Here is a 23,215-nt window from a genome sequence, read left to right on the forward strand (position 1 = left end):
CTTCTGACACGTCTCATCACATACAACCACAACCACACACACACACAGAGCACATCTCTGCACATGCACATTCCTCTTAAGAGCCACATGTCAAGAAGAGTATGCAAAGTAAGTGTGTTATAAAATTTATTGGTGTAAGCATTTAGACAATTTTTAGGTGGGAAAGATGATACGCAGATTTCACTACAAGGTTCAACAGAAGATGATATTGAGAAGGACGGTACATCTGGCACAGGACCGGCAGTGGCACGATTCAAAACAAATGTTAAACGAGAGCGCTTCGTCGGGGAGAAACTTAAGGTAATAATTTAAAGCTTCATGAGGCAAGATATGTTCCAATTTAAAACACTAAGAAATAGTACCATCAATGAAAAAGGAAATCAACTTCTAAGTGTACCAAAAGGGACATAGGGCAAACGAGGAAAATTTGCATTTGTTGAGGTACAAATAGAGTTTTCCAGAAGAGGGGCATTAATTATTATTAATGGCAAACCCTGCAAATACAAAATGAAACCCAAATCACTGGTCACATAATTCCAAATTTACATGTTTAATAAAGGCAAGGCAATAGACTCAAGTTATGGCCTGTCAAATATTTACTCCACTGACATTATCTACAGAAGCACTTGGCCAATTTGTACACAGTGATTCTTTATGCACGCCAAAAGGGTTTCCGTAAAAATGACACTATATACAAATCTGTACACCGATCCACCACAGCGATTCTCCATCTCCCGGGGGGGAGTTATCAACTTAAAGCAGGATACCTGAGGTTTCATTTCTTCAGTTGCCTTATCATAATCCCAAATATACATTTCAGAGTTGGTTTCTGTTTTTAAAGACACTTTCCATGAATATGTGCACTATGGTTAAAATAAAAAAACAAAAACAGTAAAATAAAATGATCGCTTGAAGGAGCTGGCCCTCCCCACCCCGTCTGAGAGACTTCGTCTTGCTGCAGCACAGTGAGGAATGTGTGTCCCTGGACGGGGCGCGCCCGCGGCTTCGGGGGGACGCCCCGCAATCATGCACCTCTTCAGCGGAGTCAGCAAAGGGCTCTCGTTGACTTTTTTAAAAAGGAGGATGAGGAAGAAAAAAGGAAAAACCAAAACCCCAAATGCCAAAGAAATTTCAGTGGGATGAAGTTCCGCCGCCACTCAGAGAGTATCTGGGGAAAGAGAACAAGAGGTCAATAAATGTCATTTCTCCGACCCCACGCAACAATCCAAGTAACACAGTAAAGGAAACAAAACTGTAGTCATGACAGAAAATCTAAAGTCACAAAAAAAGTGGGATAAATATCAATGGGTTAATACATCTACTACATAGAGAATTCATAAAAATTCAGAAAAATCATGATTGCAACACCGACATTTTTCACAGACTAAATCCATAATAGCAGCGCATAAGTGAAATGTGCTCAGATTCTGTGGAGAACAAAGTGAAGAGCACAGTAATGACATACCCTTTATTTAGAGTCAATTTTGAAACTCAAAAAGCTATAGTATCCAATGATACAATCAGATTCAAGACATGCATACACACTGCTCATGTGACTCTGAATGCGGGAAAGCCTTTTTGGTCACGAAAATATTTATGCTTCTCCAAATAAATCCACTTCCTAGAACAGTTTCAGCAATGCAGTGCAGAAGAAGGAAGCATGCATTTGCATACAAATGTCTCCTAGGTTTTTTGTAATCATAATAAATTGGAAGGAACTTAGAAGTCCAAAATGGTTAAATAATCATAGCAAACTGAATGAAAGATTTAGAGATTAAAAACTGTACTTACCTAGATTTTAAACAATATGAAAAATATATACAAGTTAATGCTAAGAGTACAGAAAATTATGTGTGCACTCCAGTTTGCAAAAAGACAGATATGCAAAAAGACAGAATAAGCTTATGACTTACACATAACAATGCAAGGAAACACAAAAAGTTGATGATGATGATAATTGGGCTAGAGGGGTAGGATCATGGGTAGTTTCTTCTGTTCTCCAATAATTCTACAGTACTGTCGTAATACAAAAACGGTGAGGATGGGGGGTTTCCCGGTGGCCAGCAGATTCCTTCAGCCACCTCCAAGAACTGACTCGAAGCCACAGGGCCAGGAGATGGCTGAGGAGATACAGTAACAGGACACATCTCACACCCTCTAGACTCCAGAGTCTCTTTCACAGGGTTTTACATACTTAGCACTCTCTGGAGAACAATTACATAAGATCCTCCTGAAAATCACTCTTTAGTCACAAGTTCTAAGCCTCAAATTTCAAGAAATATCAATGACTAACTCATGGGAGGAGTTGATGTCACACAAACTAAGAAATACAGAAAGGCTTTGGAAAAGCTTTAAAAAGTCAGTGCTCATTTTTTCTAAGGTGACCCCCTAAAGTAATAAGCTTGAAAGCAGAACTGTCAAGAAGGATAAGCAATGGGTTCTGTGCGTCTGGCATCATTATCTGTGACAGACACACAAGTAAGAGATTGAGGAGTCCCAAAGAAGCCCCAAAGGCCTGCAGGGACAAGATAAGGACACAACCCCCACCCCAAGTCATCTGATGACTGATGAGGTGAAGAGAGGGGCACACATCACAAAGGGAAAGAAAGGAGAGAAAGAAATAACGTAGACCATCTCCACCTCAGAAACTGAAACAAAAATAACGTACACCTCAGGAAGGTACAGACTTGCACTGTCCAATATGGTAACCAAACCACACCCACTGCCGTCAAATCGATTCCGACTCGAAGCAACCCTACAGGACAGAGTACAACTGCCCCATAGGGTTTCCAAGGCTGTAACCTGTCGGCAAGCAGACTGCCACATCTTTCTCCCACGAAGCGTCTGGCGGGTTCGAACCTCTGACCGTTTTGGTTAGCAGGTGAGTGCTTTAAACACTGTGCCACCAGGGCTCCTAATATGGTAACACTAGCCACAGATGATTATCAGGCACTTGATGTGGTCAGTTCAAACTGAGATGAGCTGCCAAGTGCAAAATAGACACCAGATTTTAAAGACTTCACACAAAAACAAGAATGCAAAATATCTTATTAATTTTTATATTTGATTATGTGTTGAAATTTAAATAATATTTTGAATATACTGAATTGAAACCATTAAAACTATTTCCGCCTGTTTTCTTTTTACTTTTTTTAACGTGGTTATGTGTAATTTAAAATCGTATTTGTGGTGTACATTATATTTCTATTGGACAGGAACTACAGCAAGCAGAACAGAGATAAGGGGGCCCTGGGACTGGAAAAATGGAAAAATGACACATGCACAGACCAGACACTCGGTGCCCTTCACTGCTGGGAAAACAGAGTCGCGTATGCACATCATTCACAACTTCAGGTAATTCTAGGCAATACGGAAAGTACCAGCGCCCTAAAAGCGACAACAAAAAAGCAGAAAACAAAATCCAAAACAAGAGAACCCAGTTTCTGGTCTAGTTCTCTCTGTCTGGCTCTCAACTAAATGACACCAGAATGAGGTATGGAGAAGTGATATACCAAGCATCTTTGAGAAATCAGAAAAATGGACCAATATTAAGTGGCAGGGGGAAGGCTTATGTAATAATACACAATACTACAAGCTAAAAACTCAAGAAGTACTAAAACTTCTACGACACAGGCATACTGGACAGACACACAAACATGATGTTGTTAACTGTGTTCGTGTGAGAGTATGGGTAACTTCTTAAAATTCTATTTTCCTTTATTCCTTTAATGTTGTGATACTGCTTTCAGGACCCAAAATAAATAAAGAGAAAAAAAAAATTACCCAAAAGAATAATAATTGATTCCTTCAGTCACCTCAAAACTGAAGGCCATCAATTAAAAAGAGTTTTTATTTTCTAAACTTTAAAGCCAGTTAAAAAGTTGAAATGTCTTTTATGAAGGAGTCCAAGTTCAGGAGAAGAAACCCACACCCCGAAGTCAGGACTGTGGTTCTCTCTTGATGGCCCCTGGGCGGGACCCCTCACGGGACAGCAGGCAGCCTCTTCTACCTCACTGCCCCCGCTGTGACAAGGCAAAGCCAGAGGCACCCCAATGACCGCTCGGCCTAGCACACAGAGGCATGGGGGCGCGGGGGGCTTCTGGCATGCAAGTGCATGCTCGACACACCGTCACCACCAAGGGTCCCGGACAGGAGCAGAGTGGGGAACTGGATGGCCAAGAAAGGAAAGAGCAGGTCCCATGACCATTCTCATCTCCTTTATTGAGCCAAAACTTTTGGCATTTCTGGACACTTCCCTTTAAAGCACAAAACCAAACTGAGAATTACAAGCCTGGGGCTAAGGATCATGCTCTCCAGCTAATTGGGCTGCACCATCAGGAGCAGGCAGCTCTGAGTCACCCTGTGTTTATGGGGCAGAGCTACAAACGTACAACGCCCTGTGGTCCTTTCCAATAGTGTCCAGGTCCACGTCACTGGACTTCTACAACTGAGAACAAAGTCTTCTCTAACTTGACTCTGCTTCAACCCTGTGGCCTATAAGGTAACAGAAACAGATCAAGAACAAAGAACCAGGATGGCGACTTGAGTTATGGTCCCTTTGAAAGGGTCCCTGCTCCCAGCCACGGAAATCCATGGAGAAAACACAGAATGTCCTCCATGAAGGTTGCTGGTGGCAGTTACCTCTGGAGCCGCTGGACGAGCTGGGCCACCATGGTGTCGGAAATCCCGGGGCACGCCTCTTCTGCCAAGTAGATGGCCCCTCGCAGTTCTTCGATGGACCCCATGTTGCCGCCACACGCCTGGCTCTTCTCTTTCAACTGAGAACACAGACAGGAAGAACAACATGGCGTGCGTGGACTCCCAAACCAAGGGGTACCGAATTTAAGGGGCAGTACAATGTGCGGACCACAGCACCACTCCGCCAGGCAGCGTCTGTGCAGCCGCTTCGGCAGCTCACCTCCTTTCAAGGGAAGGCTCTGTGAATGCCCTGAGAACGTCAGGTATAGAAATGGCAGCAGTCTGACCTCGACTGTCTTCCTCTAAAGAAGGAAGAAGGAGCCCTGGTGGCCCAGTGGTTAAGCGCTTGGCTGCTAACTGAAAGGTCAACAGTTTGAACCCACCAGCTGCTCCTCAGGAGAAAGATGTGGCAGGCTGCTTCCATAAGGATTACAACCTTGGAAGCCCTCTGGGGCAGTTCTATTCTGTCCTTTAGGGTCGCTATGAGTCAGAATCGACTCGATGTCAACAGGTTTGGTTTACAGACAGGAACAGAGACAGCTAGCTTTCTCTACACCTTTTCAAAATCTGACCATGATGGTCTATCCCCTCTATCAAGGGTTTTCTTTTTCTATTTCAACCTTAATGCTGTACCATAAAAGCAATTTAAAAGCCTATCAGAACTTACTCAGCTCTGATTTCAACACTGAACCTGTGGTGTTAAGTCATCTAAAACTTAGCTCCTGATGGTAATAATCGGCTGTTCTTAAACCCCAGCAAACAGCCTTTTTGTCCAGCACTGTCAAAATACGCTATTTCATACAGATAAATGGCAGCCCTAAATTCTGGGAATCCACAATATCCCTCGTGGCTGAGTTTAGTGTGGGCACCTCCGCTCCCATGAGAAATCACAACAGCGTCTCCAGGCAACCCCCTCATTTTAAGGTCAGCTCTAAGTCTCCTCCTGGATTCACCCAAAACGGGAGCGATGAGAACAAGAGCTGCGCAAGTCAAGACGGAGCCCAGCTCGGGGCTGCAAGCACCTCAGCAGAGGCTCCCGCTGGCAGCTGCGGAGATAACAAGCACACTCCTCTTCTGGAGCCCTCCCTCCACTCTGTCTTTAGGGCCAGTAAGAAATACTTTCCAGAATATTTGGCTCTGACATTACAAGCTGTTGTGAAAACCTGTCATTTCCAGAATCAATCTAAGTCTACAAACAGTGGCTTCTCGTTCTCTACTTCTTGATGTCGGGGGGCCAGTGGGTGCTGGAGACATCTGTTCAGCACTTCCAAATGCACCTGCAAGAGGGCTTTTGTTCCTTATGATCCTTCTTATCTTCGATTGCCAACACGGCTGACCTTGAGACAATCACTTGTGTTTGTCTAAGGCTCCCAGTCACGTATGGAAAACGAAACGTACGGCAGTATTTACAAGAACTGAGTGAGTATCCACAGTCCACCACTCTCCCTCCCGTCTTCTACAGCTACTTCTTCCACCGCCCCACCCTGCCCTGTGACCCACACTTTTGTTTCAAATAAGGAACAAAGCAGAAACAAGGAAGCCTAGGAGGGGCGGCCCTGGGAAAGTCCTGGGCCCAGAGGCCGCAGCTGGATGTGCTCAGAGACCTGGGCACACACGGACTGGGTGGTGGCAGAGAAGACACGAAATGCCCGTTTCCGTGTTCTCGTTTGTAAAAATGGAGAAAACCACCCTTATTATTTTTTATGAGAAATATATAAAACAGTGCATAGTAAACACTTTGAACTCTAGGTTATTAAATATTATTAATAATAAAAATATACAGGAAAAGATTATCTGTGAGTTTACTTTTAGGTCAGCTGAGAAAATCAAGGGTATTATTACATTTGGGATTAATTCTGGGTGGATCCTGAATAATGATTTCACGACAGTTTCACGTGCCTAATAAAAAATAAATAGCCTCAGGCAAACGAGAAAAATTTATGCCATTTTCTCCACTGCCTGGACTGATCCTATTAAACCAGCAAGGGAAGGATCACAGGAAAATAACTGAGCATCGAGAATACCCTAAGGGCCAAATCTCCCAAACGACAGCAATAAGATGCAAACTGGGGCCTTGAGGACATCCTTGTTGTTGTCAGGGGGTTGATTCCAACTCATGGTGACCCCATGTGTGCAGAGCAGAACTGCTCCACAGGGCCTTCAAAGCTGGAACCTTTCAAAAGCAGATCGCCAGGCCTGTCTTCCGACAGGCGCCTCTGGGTAGGTTTGAACCGCCAATCTCTGGGCTAGCAGTTGAACATTAACCGTTTGAGCCATCCAAGGAATCCTATGGAGACCCTAGAACATGGGAAATATCCAGGAAAACCTGCCGAGGTTACTGTCAAATGACCCTGCTTGGATAACCTGGTGACTCTGGGTGTTGAGAGCAAAGATTAAGGTGGAATCTGGGGGCACAATGGTAAACGTAAGGACTCAAAGGGAGTCTGACGTCTCCTTTAAAATAAAAACCTACTTTTAACATTGCCATAAATTTGTTTGAGGCAAAGAGACTTGGCTGTACCCAACTAGACTCTGTACAAAGAACTACAACTCAAGTTAAAAATCACCCAGTAAGAAATATTTGGGCTGGGTCACTGATACGCCATCCAGAAGCCTCAGCACGCAAGAGATCCGATGAAAGACCAGCTTCCAGGGAAATAGGAGGTGTGCACAAGGAATACAGCGCCCACCCACCTTCTGCGAGGTATGACACAGGCTCTCGGAACCTACTTCAGCCAGCTCGTTTTAACACTCCCCACATCTACTGACAACATCACCACGGAAGAGGCAGTACCCTGCGCGCTCCCCACTTGTGCCCCCAGCCCCCAAGTAAGGCAGGTGTCTTACCTCTGCAAAAAGAGGAGAGATAATTGTAGACAAACACTGAGAGAAAGGCCTCTTTGGGATGTCCTTCTTCTTGGGGAAGGAAAAAAGGTCATTAGAAATATTTAACATTCTCATGCACGTTCACAACAATTCAATAAACTTCAGATCTGGACTATCAAAGCATAAGTCTGTTTCTACAACTTCACCCTCAGAAAACGTTCTCTGCTCATAGTGTCTGAATAGACACAGTATCACCACAAAGTTTAATCTGCAGTGACGTGCAAAGCCCACGCAGCTGTGCAAACCACGGTCTCCAGCTCCACGCGGAAAGGGCTAAACGGTATTTTGTGTAGGTGCAGCTACATGGGATCTCATCCTTGTACTATCCATGTAGAAGTACTTTACTAATAAAACTCTGGAAATGTAAATTAGATGAAGGATGGCTATTACAGGTGCCTGTCATATGACAGTGACCTATTTTCTATTATTTTGCAACCCCATATAAACATGTAATGACCCCCCATCCACTTATCCAAGCAGGACTTCTAGGATCACTGAGGGACAACCAAAGGTTCCACAATGCCTGAAACTACACCACCGTGCTTTAAAAAGAGCCTAGAAATACAGCTTTTCATACCCCTAAACAGGCATGATACAAAAATAGGTTTTGTATAAGTGTCAAAAACAATACATTTATTTTCGAAGTCCTTACACAAAATTCAAGTCAACAACGATGGCACTTTCTATGAGCAACCTCAACACGTAAAGCAGACATGGTCCCATGCAGAGTTATAAAGCCATTTCATACATGAAGCTCCATCTCCTCTGCTCCCACCCCAGCTCCCATCTATATATATGTCCAAGTGTCAGGAAATACTGATTCGACAGCAAGGTTAGAGAGCAGAACCATCCAAGTTCTCGGGCCTGAGTCTTTGGGTAATCCGATTGAACTAACTCTCTTGATCTGTCAATTCCCTAACAGCAAAGTTCTACAGCAGCCTGCCACGGGCAACGACCCAGCCCACACACACAGCAACTTCATACAAAAGGGACTCAAAATGCTGCTGACTGCTGACAAGTGTTCCCATCTACGTTTTCAATCATTCTGGTATGAGCTTACTGTACCTTATTTCTTTCTAAATCTGATGGCTGAAGAGCTCCATTCTCAAGATTCTTTGGATCTTTTTCTCGGATTGTGAAGATCCAGTCTCCAGAGTCACTGCCACCGGATGCCTGGCCATCTGTTTCCCTTAAGACAGAAATTAAGGCAAATTCCATCAATAAGCACGCACTGGCCTTGCGGGGGGCTAATAAATTTACGTCTCCAACTCCGACTGGGCATCTGCCACTGCCCACCCACCCTGCCATGCTGCCCCTTCCACTCTCCCCCACAATAATTCCCAATCTCCTCCGCTCCCCACAAATCACACCTCTGTCCTGTCCTTTCTGAACTGTGAAAAGATGACCTGCCTCTGACCTCACAGAGGAAAGAGAGGCTGTCAGAATGTGGTCCCCATAATTTCCACCCCCAGACTTACACATGTGCCAGCCTGCATCCTCCCACCCATCCTTCCCTAGTAACATGGACAGAGGCATCTCTCCTCCAACAATCTCTCCACCCCCCGGGGCAACCCTCTCTCTTCTACTTCGTATCTCCTCCCTTTGGTGCCTTCCTACCAGCATTTAAACACACTTTCCTTTTCCTCACCTTAAGAAAGAAAAAATCCTCCCTCAGTACAGCCTCTCCTCTAGAAAGTCCGTCTCTCCAGGCCACATTTCTTAAGTGTGTTCCCTACATTCGCTGCCTCCATTTTTTTACCTTCTACTCACTCGAAAAAGTGTTAAAAAAACAAAGATGTCACTTTGAGGACTAAGATGTGCTTGACCCAAGCCATGGTATTTTCAATCACCTCATTTGCATGTGAAAGCTGGATGAGGAATAAGAAGACCAAAGAAGAATTTATGTCTTTGAATGATGGTGCTGGCAAGGAATATTGAATATACTATGGACTGACAGAAGAACAAACAAATCCGTCTTGGAAGAGTTACAGCCAGGATGATGCTCCTTAGAAGCAAGGACGGCGAGACTATGTCTCACATACTCTGGACATGTTATCAGGAGGGACCAGTCCCTGGAGAAGGACATCATGCTTGGTAAAGTAGAGGCTCAGTGAAAAAGAGGAAGACCCTCAACAGGATGGACTGACACAGTGGCTGCAACAATGGGCTCAAACATAACAACGATTATTCAGGATGGCACAGGACCGGGTGGTGTTTCTACTGTTCGGAACCAACTCACAGCACTTAACAACACTCCAACACCCACTCCAGCCTAGCATTTGCCACCCCTGTGTCCCTCCAAATGCTAACACCAAGGTCACCAACACTCAGCTTATCACTAGATAAGTGAGTCACTGCTCAGTCTTTATCCTGCTTGAATTTTCAGCAGCAATCGACCCTGCTCACTGTCCTCCACCCTCTGTAAAAAGTCTCCAACTCCTGTGGCCACACCTGGATCCCCTCTGACTTGCCAGGCTATCTCCGTCCTTTCACAGATTCTACTTGACTCTTCATGCTGGTGTTTCCCAGGGTTTGGGCCTGACCTCAGGTTCCTCTCGTTACACATCCATGCTCTGAATGACACCACTCATTCGCATGGTTCCAATTGCTATTTATGTAGTGGTGACTCCGAAATCTGTATTATCTGCTTCTCTATCTCACCTGAACTCCAAGCACCTGCTTGCAACTCTGAACTGGACGTGGCCTTCTGAACATCCTGTAAGCAACTCCAAACTCAACATGCCCAACAACAACCTCATTTTCCTGTACCACAACCTCCTCAAACCAGCTTTTCTTCTAGTGCCATCACCTCAACAAACAGCACTGCCATCCACCACGTTGCTGCGGCCTGCAAGTTCCTCCTCCTTTCTTTATCTAAATCCATCACCATGTTCCAGCCTACATACTTCTCAAATTTGTTCATCTTTTCAGCCACGTTGCTTCCACTCTAATTCAAGCCTCTATTTTTGATGTTATTACCTCAGCAACTTCCTAGGTCAGTGGTTCTCAATCATGGCTGCACGGTGGAATCATCTGATGACACTTTAGGTTCCATCCCCAGATATTCTGACTTAACTGGTCTGGCATGTGGACCTGGGCTGTGGGTCATTGTTAGCTTCTGGGAGAGGTGTGAAGGAGAACGGAAGAGGGAATCCATGTTTTGAGCACCTCAATACATGACACTTTGCTAATTCCTTCCTTTCTTTGTTAACTTCTGAGAAGTGAATTCAGCTTTCCCTACTCATAAGGTACTTATATTGCTCCTATACCCAATCCACCTCTTTAATGGAATTCTTGGACATTTAACTCGACACCAGTTTTTAGTAACTTCCAGATAGAGAGCTTTTACGATGCCAAGCATCTACCAGAATAGAATATAAAATCACAAAAATATACATTTAAATCCTTTGAAGAATATATTTAAAGCGGTTTCATCTGACCAGTATTTTAAGTGCAGGAAGTAAAATGAAGGGGCGGGGGAGGGGGGAAGGAAACCAGGTCAAGTTCTATAGGAACAGTTCCACCATGCAGTTTCCACTTGGATGAACTCCACTGTAACATATCAAGAGACTCCCAAATCATCCCATGTGGCATCTAACACAAGAATCAAGTTAACCTGGATTATCTACTGCCGAAAATTCATAACGTAATTAAAAGCAGCATTTTCTGCTCTGTGGACGTTGATTTTTCAGACCTCTGAAAGGCTGGACAGCTCTGGAAAAAAACTTGATAAATTTGCTCATTTGGTAGAGTTTTAGCTTTAAGCCCATGGAAACCCCACAAAAGAACAAGTCAAATAAATGCAGACATTCACACGTGCAGGAATACAGAACCTGACAAACATCATACAGAAAAAATAGGTAGAGATGTTAAATACACCGGAAGAAGTATGAAACCTCTAAGATGTATCCCCTAGTACTAAACGCCCCTCACTGAATGAAGGTGGAATACGCCCAGGTAACCCTTTACTCACGTTACCCTCTACCTGAAAAAAAGGCCACTCAGCATACTGAAAGGTGAGCAAGAGTTATTTGTGAGAATGGGTGAAGATCTGTGCATGCAGGTAATCTCTACCTCCGTGACCACATCCTCGGGTGATGGTATCACTTTGAAGTTTAGGAAATCATCACACCATCCCGTCACCCTTGAAAATGCCTGAAGCCTACACAGTCCAGGCCCATTTTGAGAAGGCCTCCCCATCCCTCTCAGAGAACACTGTGAAACCATCAAGCTTGTTTCCTGATCTTCCGCTCTCTCTCAACTCATAATTGAAGGTTTCACGTGTTTCAGAACTTCAGAATGTCTCACAGAAATGTAACTTCCTCCTTATTTTGGACTGAAACCTCAATACGCTGAACAAACCCTCCTTCTAGATGGAAATTAGAACAAGCTGTGAACATCTCTCACAGCAACTGAAACATTTTCCAAATAAAGCGTAAAATTGAGACCAACTCCCCTCCTCCCCACCAAAAAAAGCCAAACAGGAGCTGGGCCCAGCAGGCCAGTGCTCGCCCGCACATGCCCGCTCCGAGGAGCAGGCCTGGACTCACGTGTCTGAATCTTCAGAGCTGGAGTCGTCGTGGCTCTGTTCAGCCTTCCATCGCTTGTACCGATCGATGAGCTCAGTCAAGTACGATGTCTTCTTTGCATTGCGTATTATAAACTTGTGCTTCAGTAACTCCTTTGCAGTGGGTCTCTGGAAAGCAAACCACCCAACAAGAGAAAGTGTGTGAGAGAGATGGAAGTTCAGTACACTCCACTGGATTCCATCTCGAAGGACAGACTTATGTCCCCAAATGTCAAGGCGCCACAGAGACAGGTAAGGATGGAGGTCTACTTTTAAGCTTTCCTCCCTGGGACTTCTCCAAAGAACAGCTGTTCAGCTCCTGTCACTGGGACTAGGTGTGCAGTGGCGAACATGGCATTTACTCCCTAGTGGGGGTCCTGCACGTTCTGCAGGTAATGGGAACATCCCCCAGAGAAATACATTTACTGGAATTCCACAGGGATCGTTTCAGAGACCTAGACTATAATCTCCCAATTTCATAAAACACTTTTATTACAAATTCTGGCAAAAGAGGAAATACCTATATGTTTGGTGTTAATTTGTTAACTTTGTACACTACTGTTTGGCTCCACAAAACATTAAATAATAAAATACATACATTAACTTGAATTCATCTAAAGGACATTGTAAAGGAGCCAGGAGATACCTTGTTCTTGCCTGCTAGAAGAGCACCTGATTTCTCTCAATCATCAGCTTTGACAATTTAGAAACACTGGCTTCCCTGAGTCTGTACCTTTCCCCTGTGGTTAGGTAACGACTTTATCCATGCCCTGGTCTCAGAATGGCCACATCCAAGCAGTGCGCTTCCAACTCTGCCAACTGCTTTGCCTCTTAAGACGGCACACCCAATTATAGGCAGTGTGCTTCCCAAGGAAACCACAGTGCAGCCCAAATTGGAGTAGACAGCAGGAACGCACAGATAATGAGCTGGACTAAGTCCCCACTCACTCCAGATCACTAGGGCTTTACTAACAAGAGTCGGGCATGCTCCTCAGATTCAAGCTTGTGAAAACCTGGGTCCCATCAGGTAGTTCTCACTGACTGTCCACGTGACTGTGACACTCCGAATATTTCAGAAGTGCTCATGTTCTCAGCTTCTCACCTTTTTCCTCAGTACACTTGGGGCCAGGGTGGAGGTGGAGATGTGTGTGCTGGGCAAATAAGCAGATACTAGAAATGCAGTTTTAATCAGATGATGTGCAAATCAAGATGTGCACAGGTGTGTGTGTATCTTCTTGCGGGTTGGTGAGGCTGGGAGCAAACATCATGATACAAAAGTCAGGGTACCGTGGACATGCGGAACAGCACCTCCTTCCCCAACCTGACACTGGATAAATTAACTGAATTTGTCTGAATTGGTAATCTTGGGGTGAGCTGCCTGTAGGTACTTAACAAAGGTTGTACCTATTCCCTCATTTAATTCCTTTATCAACCTGGCATCGTATTAGAAAGTCATGGCGCTCTTGTAAAACGACGAGAGTGGGCCTTTCAGCTAACTCTGCTGGAAAATACAGAAACAGAACAGAGCTACATGGTGCTACACGCAACACCAAAGCACACAGAACACTGCCAAGGGAACGCCCCAGCCTGGGGAGAAAACGACACGAAAGCTATGCAGTCATTACTGCCGTGCACCTACTCCTCAAGTACCCACCATCTCATTATCCGACGTTCTGCAGTTACGGCAACAGTCAAAGATCTACTGGCCTAATACTTTGCACATTAATGATGTATATCCGGCAGTAACAGATGCTGAGGTGTGGGGAAAGACTAACGCTGGCTGTGATGGTTAAGGTTCTGGGTCAGCTTGGCTGGCCATGCTTCTCAGTGGTTTAGCAGTTATGTAACGATACAGTCATCCTACATGATGTGATCTGCTGTGGTCATCCTCTGTTTTTGCATTAACAACCTGGTCTTTGTAACCTAACCACGTTGATAAGTGAGGAATGGGTGTATGGCTTTGCCAGAGTCAATGAGACATAAAAAGGGAAAATAAGAAGAGGGGGGAAAAACAGGGCCAGTGAGTCATTTATTATATTTTTGCTTTTTCTTTCCTACCACATGCCAACTAGAAACTGAAAACATTTACTTTAAAGACATATTTAGCCATTATTTTTCAGGCTATGCCATTTCTAAAAACAGTTTAATAGCTGATAGCCTGAACTTCCTCTAAAATAGTAAAAATTTATGATTTCACATATAATTTATTAAGGAGAATATTCATCAAGCTCAATGAGGCATGACACACTATAAACATCTAAGCGAAAATAAGTAGATTTTAATCCTTAAAAGACAAAACAACAGTAAAAACATATTTCGAGTTTAGAGAAATCAATCACACTCACTGAACAAAAGAAAAAAAATAAATGGGGACATCATAAAGCAGCTGATAAGAGCAGGAAAGACACACACACACACACACACACACACACACACACACACACACACGGAGACATAGTGACGGATCATTCTACTGAAAGAGGAGAACGTAAGAATTAAGAACAACAATATCCTTCATAGATTTTTTTTTTAATTTGCACGTCTGAATCCATGTTTAGAGTTTTATCTTCTGCTTACTATTAAAGACCCTAAGAAAAACAAAATAAAAGCACTTTCACGCAGTCACAGGCCTTGAACAGACTCACCTAAGAAAAGGCTAAATTTCAAGGAATCAAGTTTTGAATAGCAACATGAACTCTGAAAATGTAAAAGTGCGTTTACAGCAGTGAACCTGAACTCCCTTTGACCTTTTAGCAAGGTGTGCCCCTTCTCAGTTCCCATCCCCTCAATGGAAAACAACCTGGAGTTGCCACTGAAAACAAGATGCCCTCGCGGAGTTACCTATCAACGAGACCAAAGGGCTCTGCTGTCCCTCCTCCCACGTAATCGTATGCGGCTGCAGAGAAGACCGGGTGAGACTTAATGAGGGCTCTTCTTCCATTAAAGACCATTTCAAAGTTCAAGCAGAGGCTAAGCAGCAGCATGTTTTTCTGAATTTGCATTTAAAAGCCATTATGGGAAAAATCCAGGACTAAGTTATATGTAGGCCTTCCTTGGTGGGACACCCATGCCACTATCGCTACTGGCGTCTCACTGCCTTCGTGGAGAGACAGCCAGATCACCGTCAAGAGCACCAGGAAAATATGCCCATAGTGAAGAACATTTCCCCGAACTTCTTAACCATTTGACTTTTTTCTTATCCCAAAACAAACTTCCTTATGATTAAAGACAATCAAGTAAGATGTATCTAAACAAAACCATGCCCCGTATTTTCCAGGTGATCATTCTTTTCCTTGTGAAACTCACAAAGCTTGGCTCCTTATTCAAACAGGCCTCCACAAACTCCTTGAGGGGCTTGCTATAGTTTCCTTCCAGCGTAGGTGGGTTGTTCTTTGGAATGAGGAATAAAACCTTCATGGGATGCAGCTCGGAATGGGGTGGCTCCCCTTTGGCAAGCTCTATAGCTGTTATGCCCAGGGACCAGATGTCTGCCTGCAACAACAAAACCAATGTTAGAGACACTGAGCAGAATAATTCAAATAAATATACTTCTCAGAAAAAAAATGATAAAACATTTCATTTAACTGGGTTCCCTGGGTGGTATAAACAGTTAAGCACTCTCAACTACTACTGAAAGGTTGGCGGTTCAAACCCACTCAGAGGCGCCTTGGAAAACAGGCCTAGGGATCTGCTTCTGAAAGGTCACGGCCTTGAAAACCCTATGGAGCAGTTCTACGCTGCACGCATGGGACTGCCATGAGTCAGAATTGACGTGATAGCAACTAACAACTCAGTGTACTTCTAAGATTTTGAAAAAGAAAATTATTTTTAACTGACAATGAAGACAATAAACTGCACAATTTCAAAATAGGTAATACACAGGAGAAAATTTAAACAGAAAACACCTTCTACCTCGATAATGAAGATGGCTTTTGCAGTTATTCCTATTTTGTTTACTGTTGGACGTATGTGGTGTTCGTTGTTATGCCCCTGGCGTCAACGGGATAGGTAAACCAGAGGTGATCAGAAAGGGTGAGCCTGAGAGTGGAGATATGTTTCCGCGTCATCCCATCAAGGAATACTTATAACTATGCACAGGTCTGAGGGTGAGGGGGCATCCGAGTCTCAGAGACTTGGGTTTAAACACTAAGCTCTACAACCCACCAGTCATGTGATGTTAGACAAAATACCTAACCTGTGAGCCTCAGCTTCCTTCATCTGTAAAATGGGAATAATAATAGGATAGTTGTACAAGGTGCCTTACACAGTGTCTAGAACTTAAAAAAAATACCTGTTTATTATGAAAACATTCAAATACACACAGAAGTGGAGAGTGTTGACATAATACAACCCCACACACCCATCACAGGAATTTAGTTAACTACCAACATTTTGTCATACAGGCTCCCGTTTTAAAGTACACACAGATATCGTGATATTCTTCCCCGAGCATATCAACACCTAAAAAACCAATACCAAACCCACTGCTGCTGAGTTGATTCGGACTCATAGCGACCCTACGGGACAGAGTGTAACTGCCCCGTAGGGTTTCCAAGGAGCAGCTGGTGGATTCGAACTGCCAAACTTTTGGTTAGCAGCCAAGCTCTTAACCAACTGCCCCACCAGGGCTTCAATCAATACCTAAAGATAACAATAATTCCTTAATATCATGTAATAATTACATTCTCAACTGTTCAAATCAAGTCTATTCACGGCTGGTTGGTGTGAATCAAGAGCCAGATGAGGTCTACACATTGCAACTGACCGCTAGTCACCTAAGGCCCTTTCCATCTGGAACAGCCCGCGCTCCAGTCTCCCTGAAGCCACCGACCTGACGAAGAAACCAGGCCCCCGGTTCTGAATCTGTCCTACAGTTTCTTCCCGGTGTCATTTAACATGATTCTTTAGCTCCTGTATTTCCTGTCACTGTAAATTAAACCCAGAGGGGCTTGGTAGGGATCATTTTCGGCAGGAGTACTGGTTAGGGGGAACCGTGTCCAGGGCACAGAGCCCAGCTGCAGACCCCCTCCTGCCCGGCATGCACTGCTGGCCACAGCTGACCAGGTAAGTCAGTGAAGCAATTCCTGAAAAGTGCAATGAAAAGAGAAAGCAGGGGGGTCTCAGAGGACTTATATAGTTAATGAGGCTTCGTCAGAGGCTGCTACCAATCCCCAGAGAACAGCACCGAGGCTGAAAATGAAGCAGGTCTATGGGCAGCAAAGAACAACGGAGGGGGGCAAAAAACAAGCCTCAGTCTAGTACAACGTCCTGTTCTTACACTGTGTACTGTGAAATCCATCATTACTCCAAGAAATTAACTTAGGACCTAGTAAATCTTCCCCACGCTCACTCTACAACAAGAAAATGGAAAGGCTGACACACCACTCGGGTCTCTGCGGACGCAGACATCTTCCTCCCTTTAACAAGCTGGATAAGGCTCAGAAGTCCCCCGCTCCCAGCCGTGTGACCGCAGGCCCAGTGAGGTGCAGGAGTCCTTTGCAGGACCTCACCCGGCCCAGCCCTGGGTGGCGCTGACACAGCACGTTCTGTTTTGCTTTCTTCCCAGCAAAGACGGCAAATAACTGTCAGCAAGACGTGTAGTGAATTCTTTACACTAAAGTCTTCTATTTACGGGACTGGTCTAGGACAATCAGTACAACAACAAGGTACCTATTTTCCTTCGCTCTACAGCTTGTCTTTGCTTTATTTTACATGTGTACCGTTTTAAAAAAAAAAATCAGTAGGGATGCTATCTATCCCAGAGTCACTCACCCCAAGGAGGACAAAAACGCGGTACACGAGAGCATGCGAACGTGGGCAGTAAAGAAGAGGATAAGGTGCAGGAACAGAGGTGGCAGAAACGACCGAAGGCATGATTCTCGCTCAGCAGCAATGCGTTACACCACAGATACCTTTCTGACATCTGCGTGATTTTGTCTGCCTGCTTCAGCCCTCTTGGATTTCACTAGAACTGCCGCTGTCTACAAAGCCCGCCTGCTCGGCACCAGTCTGTCTCCCAGCTGCACAGACACAGGCCTTTGTCCAGATGATCTCTGACGGGTGCATCTCCAGACCTCCGAGCATCTTACAACCAGTTTAAACCAGGGCTTGGAACCTGTTCCCTGCAGTTCAAACACCCGCTGAGAATTTGCGTTTCCACCCCAGATATGGTGAATCTGAATCTACAGTTTAACAAGATCCCCAGGTGATTCTTACCTATGATAAATTTTGAGCAGTGCATTAGCATCACCTGGGAACTTGTTAGAAATTCTCAGTAGGGGTTCAAACTCGACTGTTCAAAGCCCTGGTTTAAACCTTTCCCGACTTGTGGAACATACGGTATCCCACCCATTTTTTATGCCTCTGGAGTTCTCTGGGACTATACTTTTCCTGCTGAAAGTATTTGCTTCTGTCCAGCGGGTACTTGTTTAACAGTGAAAGGTGAAAGCAGCATTTGTTGAATCAAAACAGCTTGGCATTAGGCAAAACCAGAGGTGTCCCATGTACCCAAATGGAAGGCGCCTCACAATAAAGCCTGCTACCCAAGACAGGTGGGCCAGAGAGGCTCCCACAAATCATGTATTTTCACATAATATTTCTCAAAATCTGTATTACCAACCAAAAATGTAAACACACTCAGTGACTCGGCACGCATTCCACTACTGAAAACGCATGGTGTCAACAAAAAACTCAAAGCAGAAAATAAATGGGTCCTGAAAGGTTTAAACGCACTCTGGAACTACACGGGCCGACGCAGATGATGGTCTCTGCTGAGAGTCAGCCAGGAAAGGTGCTTGTGCCGATTTACCGCAGGAGCCTGAGCGTGCGCTACAGGGCTCCACGTGAGACACGAGCAGACTGGCAGCAAGACTACAGGGACCTGGCATATGCCTCCTCATACCAACTCACACCAATTAAACCCACTGAGACAACCACTCTGCCAGTGGACAGGCTTCACACAGCCTCCAGCCCAACTCTATGGTTTTCAAAGGAGGCACAGACACCACGCATGTCCTGGCCCCCCCAGAAGGGAGGCCAGGAGAACATCATCCAGACAAAACTTGCAGCACCCACCCAGTCGGCCAGGCCAGAAGTTTCTCCACACTCCTCAATGCAGCCAAGTGCCAGGTGCTGTGGCTCCTATCACTCGGCACCCTGCTCTTCCCTCCACCCCTGGCTTAGCTGAGAGCCGGCATCGCTCTTGGGCACTTCTGAAGGGCTCCTAAGTGGTCTTCCTGCTGAGGTCCCCTACCCAGGCATCCAACGCCCGCTGACTAACTTAGAAGCCTTTACTGGCACTCGAAGAAATGGCAACAAAACCCAAAAAACCAGACCCACTGCCACCAAGTCCGACTCATAGCGGCCCTACAGGACAGAGCAGAACTGCCCCATACGGTTTCCAAGGAGCGGCTGGTGGATTCAAACTGCCGACTTTTTGGTTAGCAGACGAGCTCTTAACCACTGTGCCACCAGGGCTCCATTAGAAAGCTGCAAAAAAGTGTACAGGGAGGTTCTGTACTTCCTCCACTCAGCCTCATCCAATGTCTTGAATAACTACTAAAAAAAAACAAAACAAAACAAAACACTCATTGCTGTCAAGTCGATTCCAACTCACAGCAAGTAGCAAAACCAGGAGCAGCCTAGCTCTTAACCACTGCACCACTAAGGCTCCAAATGGCAACAAGTTGGCATATATATTAAAAGCCATAAAAATATCCAAACTTGCTAAAAGCAATCAATTCCACACTTCTAGGAATCTATCCTAAATAGATAAATTTTAGATTTGAAAAGTAGTATGTGCCACCAAAAATACCCACAGCAGCGTTACCTGTGCTCAACCTTAGAAGAATGATTACCCACGAACTAATTTAATGAAGCATCACAGACTCAACAACGATGACATTAGCCAAGAATCACACAGATATAAATCAGTCTGCCTATTACCACATGTAGAAAATATAGCATCAGAGTTAGAACATGTGTCTGGGTTTTAAAATAAAAGTGATATGGGTGAAGGACAGTTATCTTCCAAAGCGGTTAAAATTGAAGTCTAAGAACAGGCCCACCGTATGGCCGTGTGGAAAAGATATGAAATTGGATATAAAGACACTGTTGACAGAGAAAACAATGATTATAAATATGAGCCCAAGTCAAAAGTTACAAGGGCAGATGCTCCGAACTGCAGGTATTAATCTGAGAACAGATTTTTTTCCATGGACATTTCTAGGTTGCATGCTCCCAGGTGACCACAGAGAATTATTTGCTACTGATGGTCAGGGACTTGTCTGAACAATGAGGTGTGAAGAGGTGGGGGAGACAGCAAATATATAACAACATTCTACATCCTTGCAATATCACAGTAAATAAAAGTAAGCTGACAGCAAATCTGCATATACAATACAACGTACGTGGTATAAAAAAATTTATGCACAGAAAATAATTCTAAAAGAACTACAGTCAACTCTCAATAAAGGAGGAAGAGGGAGAAAACCATGGATAATCCCAAATCACAGTTATAAATAAGCTAGTCAAAACAGTTCAAAATGAATTTATTATACACTGTTTACTTAACCGGAGCCCAGGCAGCACAGTGGTTAAGAGCTCAGCTGCTAACCAAAAGGTCATCCGTTCCAATCCACCAGCCGCTCCTTAGAAATCTTATGGGGCAGTTCTACTCTGTCCTATAGGGTCACTATGAGTCAGAATCCACTCAACGGCAACGGGATTTACTTAACTAGATCTCATACTTCTTGTTGTTAGGCGCAATATATGAGTCTCAACTCATAGTGACCCCATGTGACAGAGCAGAACTGCCCCATAGGGTTTTGTAGGCTACAATCTTTATAGGAGTAAAATTACCAGGTCTTTCTCCACGGACTCACTGGGTGGGTTCGAACTGGCCACCTTCGGTTAGCAGCCAAGCACTTAACCACTGTGCCACCAGGGCTCCTTAGATCCCTTACATAGGAGCCATTTATAAGTATTATCATCTAAAACCAAACCAGATGCCATCAAGTCAATTCCAACTCATGGCGACCCCACGTGTGCAGAGCAGAACTGCTCCATAGGGTTTCAAGGCTGTGACCTTTCAGAAGCAGATCACCAGGCCTGTCTTCTGAGGCGCCTCCGGGTGGGTTCGAACCAGTAACATTTTAGATAGTACTGAGCACTTAACCGTTTGCCCCAGCCAGGCACTCCGAGTATCACCTACAGTTATAAAAACAGTTTATGAGCACTAAACAGCACGTAAATTGCTCGACCTCAAATGGCCAAAACATTGCTACGTGCTGAAATAAAGCTTGTTGTGAGCGACTCTCAGCTGCTGTCCTCCCTGGGGGTGGACGTCAGAATGGAGCACAGCTGAACAGAGATACAGGGCTGGCAGCGCGCTCATTCCCACGCATATCCTCCCCCACTTTGGGCTCATTACTCAGGGCCAGGACTGTTCCACTGAATGAGAATCTGATGTGAACAGGGCAGATCAGCGGGCTGGGGATGGGGAGGGCCAGGCACCCACTGCAGCAGACAATGCTAACCGTGCAGATTCAAGCCAAGATCTAATATCACCGTGTTTTACTCATCTTTAACAGTTCGTTTTTCTCCCTATAAATGCATCACCTATTCCTACAGGGTCGCTCTGAGTTGCAATCAACCCAACGGCAATGGGTTTGTTTTTCTTTTTTTATTTCTATTTCCACCATGGTTAAATTGCCAACAGTTTTTTTTCCGAGATGACTGAACAACAACACAGCTTTGCTTGTGCTTTGGTGGCAGGTCTTACAGACATTCTTCTTCCTATTTTTTTCAGCATTGTCCTTGGTTCTGTTACATCTCCCTGGGGGAACAAGTTCTTTACCTGTAACACAGAGACCAGTGGGAAAAGCGCAACAGGACGTGGAGGGAAGAATGGAAGGGAGAATGGACAGAAGCTGAATACGTCTGTGGAGCAGGAGGGCAGAGCAGCCACAACAGAACCTCATAGAACATCACAGGCTCGGACATGCTTCCGCTTCTGGGGAAAGCCAGTCACTGGAGGGGTAGCCACAAAGCGACCTCTGAAAAGGACCCTTTGTCAGGCACTGTCTGTGACAAAAGAGCCGCCAGTCCAGACCAGAACTAATGGCACTGGTGGGGAGGGGGGCCCTTTATTCCTCCAGCCTCTGAAACCCCAGCTCGTGATAAGCCTCAATACAGACACAGACGTTAGCCTTATCTGCACTCCCCACACCTCCTGAGTCAACAAACCTGGAAAGTAAATCTCCTATAAACATATTTTCACGCGATTTCCGGTTAAGCATTGCTGGGTATTAGTCAAGCAAATGAAAGAACTAGCTCTGACGCAAGCCAGAGTAAACTGTAGTGAACAGTAACAAAAAAATACGGAACGTTTTCTCCAGGTACCTTCTCCCCAACCAAATACGCTGCTGCTGTGGTTAGGTGCCATCAAGTCAGCTCCGACTCACAGCAACCCCACGTACGACAGAACGAAACACTGCCCAGTCCTGCACCATCCTCACAATCATTGTTGGGCTTGAGCCCACTGTTGCAGCCACTGTGTCAGTCCCTCTCATTGAGGGTCTTCCTCTTTATTGCTGACCCTCTACTTTACCAAGCATGATGTCCTTCTCCAGGGTCTGGTACCTCCTGATAACATGTCCAAAGTATGTGCGACAAAGTCTCACCATCTAAGGAGCATTCTGGCTGTACCTCTTCCAAGACAGACTTGTTCATTTTTCTGCCAATCCATGGTCTATTCAACATTCTCCACTCAACACCATAATTCAAATGCATCAATTTGCAGTCACCAAATATGCAGTCACTAGAATTATGAGACTATATCTTTTAAACTATCTAAAAAAGAATACTGTAACATCTACGGATCAGAAAAGAGCTTTCCGATCTCAATAAAGACTCCAGGAAGAGAGGAGGCAAGGCTTTATGATGCAGTAAATTCTCTCCTACTCAGAGGCCAGCTGAGCAAGCATACAGAAAGGCCCTGAACTAGGAAGAAAGAAAGGGAAGGAAACTATCTCGGGCAGCCAGGAAAATTTCTGAAGAAATATT

General features: G+C 44.8%; 1 protein-coding gene across 3 annotated transcripts in view; it reads right to left on the bottom strand.

The window, feature by feature from the left end:
* Positions 1-113: 113 nt before the first annotated feature.
* Positions 114-23,215, bottom strand: part of STK24 (serine/threonine kinase 24) — a 71,040-nt gene continuing 47,938 nt past the window's right edge. The window contains exons 5-10 of one of the 3 annotated variants that reach the window (XM_023740315.1): positions 15,458-15,643; positions 12,135-12,280; positions 8,650-8,773; positions 7,546-7,614; positions 4,642-4,778; positions 114-1,168 (exon numbers count right to left, since the gene is read on the bottom strand). In XM_023740315.1, coding sequence (XP_023596083.1) covers positions 1,132-1,168; positions 4,642-4,778; positions 7,546-7,614; positions 8,650-8,773; positions 12,135-12,280; positions 15,458-15,643 — 699 coding nt within the window. In that variant the 3' untranslated portion in view covers positions 114-1,131. The remainder of the gene's footprint in view (positions 1,169-4,641; positions 4,779-7,545; positions 7,615-8,649; positions 8,774-12,134; positions 12,281-15,457; positions 15,644-23,215) is intronic. The other 2 variants (XM_023740316.1, XM_023740317.1) reach the window with 2 other exon arrangements.

The sequence above is a fragment of the Trichechus manatus genome, unplaced genomic scaffold (assembly GCF_000243295.1).
Source record: "Trichechus manatus latirostris isolate Lorelei unplaced genomic scaffold, TriManLat1.0 scaffold00153, whole genome shotgun sequence".
NCBI classification, from domain to species: domain Eukaryota; kingdom Metazoa; phylum Chordata; class Mammalia; order Sirenia; family Trichechidae; genus Trichechus; species Trichechus manatus.